We start from the raw sequence: 14,941 nt of genomic DNA on the forward strand, positions 1-14,941 counted from the left end.
TATAACTGCTCAACACAGGCCAGCTCTTATTATTAGATTATTTCTATTTTGCTTCATCACCCAGTATAATCTCTGATTTATAGTAGGCACTGCATAAATCATTTGGGATAAATAAGTAAATAAATGAAGTAATAAATTAATACTATCTCAAATGAGATGATGATTACCTCAAAATGCCTGGTGAATGAAGAAGGCTGACTGACGTGAGAAGGGAAAGAACTTATTTTCACAGCTTCTGTAGAAGCACTGGGACCTTTGGCCATTCACACAACACCTGCAGTTGGTAAAGGCAGATTGTATTTTTTTTATGTTTATTTATTTTTGAGAGAGAGACAAAGCATGAGCGGGGGACCGGCAGAGAGAGAGGGAGACAACAGAAACCGAAGCAGGCTCCAGGCTCCGAGCTGTCAGCACAGACCCCGACGTGGGGCTCCAACTCACAAACTGTGAGATCATGACCTGAGCCGAAGTCAGACGCTCAGCCAACTAAGCCACCCAGGCGCCTCAGTTCATTCATTTTTAAAATACAATCTGCCTTGGGTGTCTGGGTGACTCAGTCAGTTGAGCGGCTGACTTTGACTCAGGTCATGATCTCCCAGTTCGTGGGTTCGAGCCCCACGTCAGGCTCTGTGCTGACAGCTCGGAGCCTGGAGCCTGCTTCAGATTCTCTCTCTCTCTCTCTCTCTCTCTCTCTCTCTCTCTCTCTCTCTCTCAAAAACAAATAAACATTAAGAAAATTTTAAGTAAAAGAAGTTTAAAAATGAGTGAACTGAAATGAAAAACATAAATAAAATGAAAATGTTAATGCCAGAAACATTCTGATAGACAGAGAATTTAATGGTCAGGAAGGGTTTGCCCGTCCCCTTCCTGTCTTTTGGGAATGACCACATAGTCAAGAAGCCCCCAAGCACATCTGGAGATGCCAGTCATATTATGGCTCTGCCATCCGAGACCCAGAGCAGGTCTCTTCCTCTTTCAGTGGAGCCTCAATGTCGTCACCTGTACACAGAGATGCTGTGGCAGGAATGGCACAGGGAGCCAATGCAGTGATGGATTTGGAAGTGCCACGTAAACAGAAAGCATTATTTGTGTGACAGCGATCATCACACTGTTCTCAACCCACACTTTTCCAATTCCCAGAGTTCCAGAAATTCCCACTGGTAGTTCCGAGAGTCATGCAAACATTTCATCACAAAATCACGAACCAGAGCAGGTCCTCAGAGGGACTTTGCAATCGCTATCACTTAGAAGAGTCAACAGAGTACAGCGGTTAATACCACGGGTCTTACAGGCCAGTTGACTGGTGGCCTTGTCCCTCATAAGCCATCCAACCTTGCCTAAGTTTCTGAAATTCAAGCTTCCTCGTCTGTAATGATGTCATCTTCATAGGACTGTTGGGAAGTTAGATACAGCAACAAGTGTAAAGTACCCGGCACATAAAAAACATGGAGTGAACGGGAGCTCTTACATGTCTTTGCCCTGAGCTCCGTTCTCTGCAAAGACAGACTTTTCCAGTGAGATTCATCTGATTAAAAAGAAAGCTGCCTCGGAGGTAATGAGAGCTATTTGCTCTCCTGTCCAGCTCGTGGGACGCATGCTGATTACGCAGGGCCTGCTAAGAGCTTTCACTCTGGCACAGCAACCCCCATAGGCCTGTTCTCCAGCATCCACGTCTCTGAGGAATCCCCCTGGATTCCTCACACTGCAACTCAACTCGGGGGGACAGGTTGGGGCAGGGGAGTTGGGGGTGCTACTTGATGCACACAGGATTAAGTCAAGTATTCTTTCACCGTGGAACCAGACAGCAGAATGGCACTGATGGTCAGAGGAGAGGAAAATTTCCCCAAGTGAGACATATAGGAGCAGTCAGGGCAAAGTGAGATGGTAGCTGTAGAATTGTGATCAGGGACCTAAGTGGGCAGAAATGTGAGGTTTATGCGTGAACGTAGGTTTGACCTAGGCCCCTGGCCCGAGTCAACCCCGTGGGAGGGATGCTCCCAAAAGAAAAAGAGTGGCTTCTTCCCCTATTTTCCTGCCTTGGATTTTCCCAGAGGACATCAGTATTTTCCCTAGGGACTGACTAAAGGTTTTGGGGCCAGAATTTGGGACTTTTTTACACCATTCAAGTCACATCACAGAGGCCCAGTACCTGCACAGCTAAATTCTGCTCCCCCTGGAAAGCCAGCTGCTGGTCCCCCCATTTAACAAATATCTACTGGGCCCTGACCACATGCCAGGCTCTGTGCTCATGGAAATCATACTTATTAAGAGCCTGGATAGAAACGCGGGGGGAAAAAAAACATTCCTTCAAGGTCTTGCCTACATAACACCTTGATTGCCCCTATCCCGAGGACGAGGAAGGCCAGAGAGTGGAAGGTTGAGCTTGACCCAGAAAGCACCAAGGGCTGCTGTGATTCCAGCCTTAAAACAGACACAGGGAGTCAGGAGAAGAGAGGCAAGAGGAAGGAAAACACTGACGTAAGTTAGGCAAATGCAGCAAGGTGCCCTGCAGCTGGATCACCACGCAGTTTAGCCTTAATTGTCTCTTCTGTAAAATGGGACAGACATCTTACCTCTCAGGCTGTTGGCAGGATAAAATGAGATAAAACATACAGTACCATTTCTTGCCACCAGACAAGAAAAATAAAAACAAAGCTTTTTAGAAATCAAATGAGAGGCTGTCAGAAGTCTAGACTCCCTCTCCAGGTAAATGTATTCAATTACCTATAGGAAACCCTACCCGAGATGGACCGGGTTTGATGTTCTCTGATGCTGTACTGTAGCAGGACCAGGAAAGACTAGGGTGAGGCAAGTGAGACTCCCGAGACACAAAAGTTAAAAAGGTGCTCTGTCTCGGGCCCCTACACGGGCACAGTCGGCAAAGCCCTGACAGTGAGTGCCTCCTTCAGTCTCGCTAGGTGCCTTCTTCCCTGACCCTGCTGCTGCCTGCATTATGGAGATACATAAAATAGAGCAGAAGAGTTAGTGGACGGAAGGTTATTCAGAGGAACAGACCAGAAGCAACGATAAGGAGTATGAAAGATCCCTAGAGATTCCGACTTCCCTAGGGGCAGGGGAAGAGCCAGATGGAATCTCAATGTTCCTTCCAGTTCCAAGGATCCAAGATTTTATCTTCCTGCACAAGAGAATCATATTCAAATACATGTGCTTTCTCACCCAGATAAGGGGTTTCGTTTTTGTTTTTTTTCCTAGGAAGCAGGTATAGCTGTGAGAGGTAGGACAGGAAGGGGGAAGGATGTCTTGTGCATCAGACTCTGGGGAGAACTGGGCTCAGAGCATGCCAACTCTGACATTCTGTTCCCAGGGGTGCTTAGCAGATCATGAAGTGAGAGTAATAAAATGTCAGGCACTCTCTGGCCAGCCTAAGCCCCTTACTGCAATCAAATAAAATTGGAATTGCACAGCTGGCCATGAGAAGCCAGATGTTGGCCTAAGGATGCAAGCCAGGAAAGCTGAGGGTGACCGACAGGATCCACGCTGTGCAATGACCCCCAAGTTCCCGGACGTCAGAGACAGGGACACGAAACTGGACCAGTCCATAAGGACAGAAAGTGCCAGCCCCATTTCTTCCCAGGAGCCTAGGACACAGAGCCAACCACACCACCTCTCCCCATTCCTATCCCGAGGAGGGCCCACCGGTGGAAGAAGGCTTTCCTCCACAGGCGCAACATGGGCAATGGCAAATGTTGGAGCTTTCTAAAGGTGCAGAGGCTAAAATTCATAAAACCCAGAAAAATTCTCTGATTCAAGTCCCCACCTCCCTCGAAATACTGCCTTCCTCCTCCGAACCACCACAGCAGTCCGATTATGCCACCTACGCTGGGTGGCCACCTTCGATAATTGTTTATGTGCTTAATCTATTCCATCTGCTCAACAATGAACAACAAGAGGGCAAAGGCCAGTCATCAACAAATGATTATTGATTGCTACCACATGCCAAGCACTGAATAAGACAGACACAAACTCTTCCCACGTGGAGTGCTTTATCTGTAGGCAGTGACATGTTCACCTGCACCCCTCCATAGTACCTTACGCATATGGTGGGTGCTCAATTAATCAGAAGGGTCAGAGGAGTTCAGAGCAAGCGGGCCTGCGAAACTAAGACAACCTAGCACTCCACAGTCTAGTCCCTTGGCAGACAGATGACCCATCCTGCTACCTTCCCTGCTGGGTCAAGCCCCAGAGCTGTTCTCTGAGCAGCCACCACCAGTTGGATGGAGTGGGTACTCAACATACAACTGTTCGTTGTGCCTCATCTAATGCAAAACTGCCATTTCACAGATGAAGAAACTGAGGGCCATGTAAGACAAAGAATTAGCCCAAGATAACGTGGTTAGAGACGGAACTACGACTATACCCATGCTCCCCAGCTCTCACCTTACTGTTTTCCTCTGTTCCACAGTGACCTTTAAAACCCTGTAGTAAGTAAATGCCCATGGAAATACAGAACAGACTTTCCAACAACTTTTGATTAGTTGACCAGGTGCTTTCTGCACAGAATAAACAGCAGCTCATTGGTACCCTCCCTGCCAAAGCAAAGGAGATAGAATTCTGACCCAAGTCAGAGGACAAGTTGCCTGGAAACTAAGTCGGACACCCCTCATTCAGAGATGTTTTTGGAGGGCCCATTTCCCAAGCTTGGCCAGGCTGCAATTCAGTATAACCAGCTGAGAAATCAGGATGGATTATTTCTACTATAAAGGGATTAAGGGATGGTAATCTTCCCTAAACTTTTAAATCCACCTGTAAGCACACAGACCAGGGTGTCCAATCCCTACTATTCCCAACCTCCTCACCTCTTATCATTGTTCTCTCTCTCTCTCTCTCCCTCCCTCTCCCTCCTTCCCTCCCTTTCTCTCTCCCTCCCCCTTATTTCCTCCCTCACACACACTAAATGTCTTTCAGTTCTCCAAGTCCTCTCTCACCTCTAGACTGGATACATTCTGTTCCTTCTACTCAAAACACTCTTCCTCCCATATTTCTTCTAGGCCAACTCTACACCCAGCCTTCAAGTTCTACTGTAAAAACTGCTTTCCCCACAAAGCCTCTCGGAAAGCCCTCGCCTTGCATTAAGTGCGGTTGCGTGCCTGTCCCCTGTGTTCACTGAACCCCTCGCTCCTAGCGCTGGCCGCACCTCAGACACCTTTACTTGCACATTCTCCTCTCCCCATTTCACTCTCCTCCCCTCCCAGGCTGCACCTGCAACTTCTCCTCCAGCCCTGAGCACCTCTCCCTTGGCTGTCCTCTGCCCCTCGTCTTGTCCTTCCTCCCCTTATCCCACCCGTGACTTCCCGACCGACTCCTCTGTGCGTGTTGAACCAAGGAGACGGAATCTGTCGAGGGGGCTCCCTCTGCTAACCCAGAATGGTTCTTGGTGCTGTGGTGCCTCACAGGGTGAAATTGAAGTTGTTTCTCCCCAGTATGGCTGCCAACCCCAGCTCATTTGAAATTCAGATTGACAGCTCCCTATGGATTCCCTATGTCCAATTGATGTTGCAACAGGAGGAGGAGAACCTGAACATTGATCTGGCCTTTCTTCAACAAATCCCTGAAAAATGAATTGTTCCACTGGAGAAAAATCTCGAGACTGGATTGGGAAGAACAAAGACACAAACACACTCATGTTCCCCCAAAAGATTCCAGACAAATGCAGATCCCAAGACCAGATGTGTATAAAGGGGGGGGGGCGGGGAGGGAATATGACAGACTAATAAAATGATGCACTAGGGCCAGAAGGACTCTTAGAGATTATTCTAACCCCCTCATTTTATAGTTTGGGAAACTGAAAGCCTCAAAGGGAAGTGACACCCTGAAGGTCACAGAGCCCCCACTTCACCAGGTCACTCTGCCTCCATTCCCCCCGACCCCCAGCTTGGACGCCTACTCCTGGATCTTTCCATGGTCCATTTCATTAGGAGTCAAAACTGAGGTCCTTTAAGTACCACAGTCTCCCAGTATGACGAATCCCCTGGCTAAAAGGTGATAGTTTAACGCTCTTTCCAGTCGGTGTGGCTTTTGCCATAAAGCCTTCTCAGAGAGGGGCAGAACACTTGGTCCCAGAAGACCTCACTGTCTTTCTGAAATTACTATTAATCAAATCTGTCTAAACAGAGTCTGATTCACTGCATTACATTGCAGTAAATCCCTGGAACAATTTGCATCATTTCCAAATACTCTTATAGGGTCAGCAAATCCTAACAATCAAATGTTTCATTTCTCAGATTCATTCGCAGCTTCTCTGTTCAGTAGCTCACAGTCTATAAGCAAAGGTTCAAGTTCACCAGGGGTAGTGGTTCTAAAGGTGCACCAAGGGCTTCTTGATGCGTGGATTTACTATACGGAGCCCTTGAACTAATTCTGTGCAAAATGTGCTTTCTAAATATAGACCGAAATGTCCATTGATTATCAAGTGGAGGGCATGGCTATTTTGACATTCAAATGGAGACTTTGTATTTGGAAAAGAATTAGGGAAATTTGGGTCTAGGGCGGTAAGAAAAGGGGGCGGTGCTTGAGGGTGGTTCACACATAATACGGGTGAATTATTGTTGAGAAATTTTTCTTTCAGTTCTTCTCATTATCTCGAGAAGAAAGTCTCAATCAGGTGTTAACACGTCTCCAACCTTTTCCCAACATTCACTGGTCCTCCCTGAGGCTTGGGGCAAGCTCGGGCTCCGAATGTTGGTAAGCCACAGCATGTAGCTAGAATTTTAGACTTCTCTTTTGGTTTTGTTTTCACTGTTCTCACCATGGTGGTTGCGTCTATTATGGCAAACAATACTGCTTTTTCATCTGTAAGCCGTGACTATATAAAGTTCTGTTTTTAAAAAGAGTAAGTTTGAAAGAAGCGAGGCAATTTAAGGAAACATTGTAACTGACTAGCAGAGGTGGTATAGAAACAAGGCAAAAAAAAAAAAAAAACCATATTTTTGATACCCAAAAGAACCCACTGGTACATGATACATGGTCAAGCTGGGACTCGCAAATCTCAAAATTTCAAAGAATTCCGCTGCGACTCACTTGACAAAACAGATGGTGTGGTGGTAATCCGCGACTGTTTCTCCTCCATTTTTCAGTGTGGCAACCTCGGTTGTGGGTATCAGAATGGCTGGAAGTCAGACTCGTGTTTTGAAGTTTCTGCATGTCACAGAACGTAACAAGCTTCAAAAACAAATAGGAGTAATGGCAGCCATCACCCGTGGCACTCCTCCCAATTTATAAGCCTTTCCCATACACTGTAGACTTCAGATGAAGCGACCCTTAAAAAAAAATCTGAGTTCTAAACCCTTCTCTCATTAAAGTGCTGTGTGACCCGGGGCCAGTTACTTAACCTCTCGGAGTCTCCACGCCCTCGAGTTCAGGTCCGCATGCCAGGGCTTTTAGTGAGTCACCTGCCAGGTAGCCAGACTGAAATGCTGTACGGCAGACGTGGGAGCTAGGAGAACCAGAAGACTCTTCAGCTTGGGGGAGGATTCGGGTATTAAATGGCACATTTTGCTACCAGCAAATGGTAGGGGATAATTTGGGGCGAATCCATTCTCTCACTCTACGGCATAATAGGATTCAGGATTATGAAAGAGGCCTAAGGGCCAAGAGGGGTCTGGTGCTCTAGTAGCTGCTGGGAGGGAGTACTGTGTTCCCAAATCTTATTATCTGAGAGGAGGGGCAGGAGAGAGAACAGGAGCTTATGAAAGCTTCATAACCACCACTCCTAGAGAGGTTCTAGAAGTGAATTATAGCAGCAGAAAAGTCGTAAATCACCAGTTGCGCGCCTGTGGTCCCCTTTGCTCACACCACAGCCACAGAGTATCCAGGAGTCTGGTGTTGAACGGAGAAAAGCCTGGGACTGTGGTACTGACTGAGGGCCACGGAAGGCATCTGGCAGGACTTCCCAGCCACGCGGGGCCTGTGGTGCGGCTGAAAGCGGCACTGAGACCAGAAGAAGCCCCTAGACTGACTCTGAACTGCTTCAAACACACACACACACACACAGAGCAAGGCAAGAGCAAGCCAATATATTGAGTGCCCACTATGTTCCAAGAACTGTCCTAGGTGTTTTTGAGCTATGCCTTCTCAGTTACTCCTTGTGTAAAACTAACGTGACCTGAGGCAACTGACTAAAGTTCCGAGAGGTTCAGTAACTTCCTCAAGGCCACACAGCTTATAAATAAGTGAGACAGAATAAATTCCAGTCATCCGTTCTTTCCTCTTTTCTTGCACTATTCTGTACTATCTCTCACATTTCAGAAACACATAACATGCACTGCACATGCCACATCTCTACATCCACTAAAGCATTCGACACATTCACACCCCATACCCCACATACACACAGACGAACGCCATGCTTAACACACTCTTACATGAACATCAGTGTTCATCTGGTTGCACACACATATCCATGTAACACAATCCACTGTGCATACACAGACACCTCCATCACACCCGAACCCCCGCACACGTCCATGCACATCTCCCCACTTGTACACATCACATCCAGAAACCTGCCCACATCACACCAACTCACAAACATCCATGCACACAAAACCAGTAAAATGCATTTGTCCCTCACCCTGTCAATCAAAACTAGTTTCTTCAGTATATGGATGAGGGGATCTACTAAATAGGAGCGTCTAAATAATCCAGAAATACCCTCTGAACCTGCAAAGGAATACCAGATTGTTTTCAGTATTCTTCATCGCTGGAGATAATAGTCTAATGATTTTAAAGTTGTTAATCCATATATGAATATTTATGAATACCCTATTAGCCAGAATATTTGATTAATTAAAGTAGCATATTATTCATTCATTCATTCATTCACTGTACAATTACTAGGTACCAATTATGCTTGAGACACCACGGTAGACACAGTAGGGGATTAAAAGAACAAATAAACAATAAATGAAAACACCATGATTCCCCGTCTTCAAAGACAAACACAAGTAACTATATTACAAGGTAACATGGTCCGGAACCTGACAAGGGAGGGGATGTGAGAGGAAAGGGCACAAGGAGATATGATGGCTCTGAAGCTTCTGGACCTGGAGAATGGGGAAATGCTGGTGCCGTCCGGAGAGCAGTGGTCTGGAGGAGCAAGTTCAGAGAGGAAGCTGTGGCATTGAGGTTGGAAGATGAATTTGCGGCACAGGCAGGACAGCTAGGTAGACGAGCCCTGCGGGTGTTTGCAAATGAGGAAAGGGGGCTTCCGGGACCAGCCAGGCAGAGACACAGATGTGAGAATCATCCATTAGAGGTGATCACTTAAACCGTTACAACTGTGAGATCAGAAACAAGCCAAGGCGAAGAACGAGAGAGGTTGAGTGCAGATCCTTGGGGAACGCAATGTCGTACTTGGCTGGGTGACAGAAGCTCCCATCTTACGCCACACACACACACACACACACACACACACACACACACACACACGTGCGTGCGCACGCTCATCTATGCGTTCACCTCCTCAACATACCTGCTCCCCAGCACTACACGATAGGGCTGCGTTTGCTCCCAGCTCTCTCCTGGTGTAATTTCAAGACTAGGAAAGCTCAGTTGCCCAAAGCAACCCAAGTGATTGTTCTTTAACCCTTCAGTTTCCAATCTTGACTTTTCTAGAAATCTGTACACCTTGAGCGTGTGGCAGGGGGACAGCAGCCACTGTTGTCAGACGTCAGTAGTTCATGCTATGGCTTGAATGAGAACCTGAAACCACTTTGTCGCATAGGAATGGGGGTGGGGTGGGGACAGAAACACTGTGAAGCATCCCACAGTCTGATCTTAAATCCCCCAGTCTTGAGACACCGAGGCAGACTGACTTACTCTGAGACCTATGTCGGTCTCTTCCAGTAACTGTGCCTCAATTCTCCCAACCGAGCATTTTCTAAGGTGTATGTTTCATGAGATGGTAGTCCCATACAGATAGGCTTCTAAGCTTGTTAAAGCTTCTGAGAAGACTCCAGGTACAGATGCCTGATTATATTTCTGTTCCCAAATGCATTTGACTTGGGCAACATTATTTTTTAATTAGTGACTCCGACTCTGAAGAGAGACGCTGGGGAAAGGCTGGACTATTAGGTCTCTGAGATTCTGTCTGGTGGTGCTATTCCCCAGGAACACCTAGAAGGATGCAGGGGCCTAAAATACAGAGCTGGACCTGGTGGGAAGTTAACCCTTCAGTCTCCTCCCCAGGGAGGCCCGGCAGCCATGACTGCTCAAAACCTCAGCCTGAAGACAAGGCAGCTTCTCAGCAGCAATCAGACACCCAGCTGCCTGCCAGGATCCCACATTGGTGGATATCTGGCCGAGTAAACCACAGAAGCTGGCCTCTCCTCTTTAAGGACCCACCCTGCCTATTTCCCAGGCTGAGAACACTCTGGTGGTTCTCGGGTCTAGGCAAGGCGGGGATAGGATCACAGGGCCATCATTAACCCACTGCTTTTCTCTCTCCCTTCTTAGCCTTGCTGCTTCGAAGGAGGCTGACGCTGCCCGCTCCGCGCCCAAGCCTATGTCACCCTCGGATTTCCTGGATAAGCTCATGGGGAGAACCTCTGGATACGATGCCAGGATCAGGCCCAACTTCAAAGGTAGAGAAAACTTTCCGTCCAGATCCTCAGGGGTCTGCTTTCCTAGATTACAGAAGCAAGCAGCATGGTATTATAAGCAGATGGTAAACACATGGTTTGAATCCCACGACTCTTTCCTCTCCCAGAAGCAGACATCGTTAGTCAGTTCTGTCTTCTCCCCCCCAGGACCGAACAAAGCTGCAGAGAATCCAGCTCGACAGTACCCTGGTTTCCAGGAGTCAGTATGTGCATGAAAACCTGTTTGCTCCCTCTGGTTATGATGGACAATTGACAAACGCGGAGAAATGGGTTCACGTTTTGTTTCAGGCACAGACTTACACTCTGAACTTGGATAAGCCTCTTCCTGTCCCTGGGCCTCAGTTTCCTCATCTCTGTGGTGATAGAGTTGGCTGGATCTGTGGTTTTTATAAACTACATTCCACGGAGCCCTCAGGCTTTTCCTGCCATGTGCCCCAAAAAGGAGCAGAGGGCATAGCAAGCAAGCCCACCCTTGCTTCCCCCCACAGGCAGGCTCTAGTTGTATTTGTTTCAGAGAAGAAACTTCCAGCTAAAATGCATCTGCTGAAAGTTCCCAGGGATTGCTATATAATTTTGAGATGTTCTAGTCTAACTCAGAGTCATGATTTCAAATGGCCACAGGGACTGGGCAGGTTACTTAAATGAGTGAGGTGAGCCAAGAGGAAGGCCAAAGGGAGTTGTAGCGATTCTGGAGAAATAGAGGTGCAGGCCTCTCTGAAGCGGGCGGCCTCTCCCCAGCCCCAGCCCCAGCCCATAATTACCTGCAGGAATGAGGGAGGGCCCCATGTTGCCAGATCATCCAGTAGTCTAAGAAGAGCCAGAAATCAAGATTTATGCAAAATGTCCTGATTCCTAAAACATGTGAATTCAAACAAAACATGTTTGCAAGCCAGATACGCTGGGGGGGGGGGGGGGGAGTGGGGTGTGCAATTTACAAATCCTCACCAAACTGATCTGGAAAGCTTCTTTTAACTCTCAGAGTCCTCTGAGATCTTAACGTCTGTTACAAGAGGAAACCAGCTCCCTTTGTCCATGGATGCCCTGGGAAGTTGTGGCCATCTCAAACTACTGAACAGAGTTCCGCAGGTGTGGTCCTTAAGGGGCTCCCTGTGCATGCCCGCCTTCCTCCCGGTACCCCTGCTGAAATCTTATTTCGAGGACCAACTGCCAGCCTCCTAATCAATTCTTGATTCCAAATGCCCTTCCGCACTGTTCCTTTTGGCTCAAGTGTAAGACCAAACAAGGGATGTGACAGCTGATAACAGCTTCCTAATATTTGCTCACTTCGCTCGCCATTCTCCAAGTACCCTTCTCACAGTGCTCTGCAAGTGGGGTTGGTTGTTTGGGGCCCACCTCCCACTCCTGTTTACCGTGAGGCTCCCCTGGCACCTTCTCTGAGGTCATACCTTCCAGCGTCATTTAGCATGACCTTGCCTCCCTCAGGGACAGGTAAGTCAGGACCAAGGTCGTGGCCACAGGGTCTGGGCCCAAGCCCTTCACCAGGGTCACAATTTCAAACGCCCAGGGGGATCAGGTATGGCACATGAGTAAAGCAGGATGGGGAGAAGGAAAGAAAACCAGTTAGCACAAGTTCACCTAAGAGCAGCCATTTCTCAGGTCCTAACAGTAGCTGCCAGGTAGGAATGCAGGCCCTGGGCAGCGGGCCTTCCAAGAGAAGACTTGAGGCTGGAGTTTGCTGTCAAATTGTCCAAGTTGGCAGCTAAATCACATCTTTTAGGAATACCATTGGCCAAACGGAATACATTACAGACCTGACCACCAGGTTGCCTCCGTTGCCGCTGGTGGTTTTCGGGAATTCCAGCCCAGCATGCCCCCTGGTGGGCTCTCTTGGAACTCCATCCTGAGTGCCCTGGGGTAGCTCTCCTAAGGAGGAAAGCGTGTGTTGGACGTGTATGCATCCAGAGTACAGGTGTTAGCTTTCCTCTATGCATAGCACTGTACGTGGCACGTAGATGGCCCTCGATAAACCTTTCAAAAATGAATGAATGAACTAAAATATATGCTAAGGCTTAGAGCATCCCAAGGGATGCTGTCAAGACTTCAACTCAGCTACGTTTACTCAATTCTTTGTCTAATGCTAGCAATTTATTTGTGTATTCATTCATTTATTTACTTATTTGCCTATCAATGGACATTTTTTTTGAATTTTTTTTAACGTTTATTTATTTTTGAGACAGAGAGAGACAGAGCATGAACGGGGGAGGGTCAGAGAGAGGGAGACACAGATTCCGAAACAGGCTCCAGGCTCTGAGCTGTCGGCACAGAGCCCGACGCCAGGCTCAAACTCACGGGCCGCGAGATCATGACCTGAGCCAAAGTCGGCCGCTTAACCGACTGAGCTACCCAGGCACCCCTATCAATGGACATTTTTTAAGGAGTAAAATTTCACCCAGACTATAAAACTATTGAATCAGCTGAGAACAAACTGAGGGGTGATGGGGGGGAGGGGAAAGTGGGTGATGGGCATTGAGGAGGGCACCTGTTGGGATGAGCACTGGGTGTTGTATGGAAACCAATCTGACAATAGATTATATTAAAAAAAAATTATTGAATCAATCAGGGCCCTTCTCCTCCCCAGTCTGAGAACCTTACTTTGAATATCTGGGCCCCAAATCTACAGGACTAGAAAATGCTTTAGACTTTTTCCAAACCTGCAGTGTCTCTCCCCCCTTCAGTCTCCTCCAAGTTGGGCTCTGAGCAAGGTACATCCTTCCAGAACACCCCTCTCCCCACCTCCCCTTCCCAAGAACTAGGAGGCAAGATTTCTCCACTCTCCCTTGTGGTGAGAGCTGAAACATTGGCATGAAGTGTCCCCTGCCCCCGAGCCCCTATGGTCCCTTCACACTCCCACTCAGGCACAAAGAAGATTCCCCACAGCCCCATACAAACCGCAGAGCTCCTGAAAAGGCCATGTAGATAAGGCCCCTGTGACCCTAACACAAGAGGAAGAGGCCTGCATTGTTTGAAAACTGCACAGAGTGATTAATCACTCAGCAGTTTCCTTCAAGCACCAGAAATTTTTCCTGCTCCTGAATCTCCTGAAGGCAGGGGTGGCTGGGAACAGCAGGCTGAGTCTGCAGAACACCGTGGCAATGCAAAGTGTTATATGGAAGTACAGAGCACTAATATCGGAATCCAGTCCTCCCACTACCGACCCGATAGCGTGACCCGGAGAAAATCACTTGACATGTCTGGGCCTCTGTTTCTGCATCTGTAAAATGATCCAGTAGGACCTAGGCCTTTCCAGCTCTGATGTTCTGTATCTTCTCTAAGACTCTGTGTAGGATAATGGCTCCCAGGATCAGGGGCACAGCCTAATACAAACACATACACAAAAGCAAAATTAAACTTTAATATTTAATGAAATATATACATTATCCTGCTGCCAAAGGCAGCCAGATTGTAATTTTCTCAAGGATAATTTAATTTCAGATTTATATCAATGAACCGCACCTCCCCCATGGGGTCCCTTCGGCTGGTACCCTCTCACACACATAAATCAGGATCTAATTTGTATGGGAGTCACAGCACCACACACTTGCATGGCCTGGGTGGGGGCTCTGGGTGTGTCATTTCAAGGCATGGGCAGTAACTTTTGGGGGCATCTTAATGGTATGAGACTGAATGAAAAGAAAAGCCCGGTCTGAGTCTAAATGAGGACCAAAAAAAAAAAAAAAAATTAATGGGTCTTCATTGAAGTGGTAGTGACAAGGAGGCAGGCTTCCTCTCAGCATAAGGGAAATTTTTTAGCAGACAGAAGTACCCAACTATGGAAAGGGCTGCTCAAGACAAAATGAGTTCCCCAGTACTGGAAGTGTTCAAGTGCTCAGCCTTGAAAGGGTAGCTGGTGCCACCATAGCAATGGTTCCTAACCTTGGCTGTACATGGGAATCACCCAAGTTAGCTTGTTAAACAAGAGTGTCTGGGCTAATCTCCAGGGATTTGGGTTCACTGGGTCTGGAGTCGGGCTGAGGAATCTGCAGTTTAACCAGTTCCCCAGGTGATTCTACTGCAGACAGCAGGCTGGGAAGGAATTGATTAGGTGACCTTTAAGAAACCTTCCAGGCCTGAAATCCTGTAACCTTGTCATTCAAATGGAGAGCTTCCTTAAAGGAATTCCAAACCAAACAAGCTCAGAGTGTCTACCCAGGTCAAGAGCTACTGTCCCAGACTGATGGGGAAATTGTTACCCAGAAACAGGAAAAGGCATGCCTAAATAAAGTAGCCAGTGCGTATTGGAGCTTTATCGAAAACCCAGGAGACTGGCACTCCCTTGGAGGGAAAACCTGGATTCCCACAAG

General features: G+C 47.6%; 1 protein-coding gene and 1 long non-coding RNA gene across 3 annotated transcripts in view; both read left to right on the forward strand.

The window, feature by feature from the left end:
* Window positions 1-14,941, forward strand: part of LOC125934526 (uncharacterized) — a 131,016-nt gene that overhangs the window by 47,082 nt on the left and 68,993 nt on the right. The gene's annotated exons all lie outside the window — the stretch shown is intronic.
* GLRA1 (glycine receptor alpha 1) overlaps window positions 1-14,941 on the forward strand; it is an 82,226-nt gene that overhangs the window by 22,734 nt on the left and 44,551 nt on the right. For both annotated transcript variants that reach the window (XM_049647955.1, XM_049647957.1), the window contains exon 2: window positions 10,474-10,601. In XM_049647955.1, the coding sequence (XP_049503912.1) occupies window positions 10,474-10,601 (128 nt within the window). The remainder of the gene's footprint in view (window positions 1-10,473; window positions 10,602-14,941) is intronic.

The sequence above is a fragment of the Panthera uncia genome (genome assembly GCF_023721935.1).
Source record: "Panthera uncia isolate 11264 chromosome A1 unlocalized genomic scaffold, Puncia_PCG_1.0 HiC_scaffold_17, whole genome shotgun sequence".
NCBI lineage: Eukaryota > Metazoa > Chordata > Mammalia > Carnivora > Felidae > Panthera > Panthera uncia.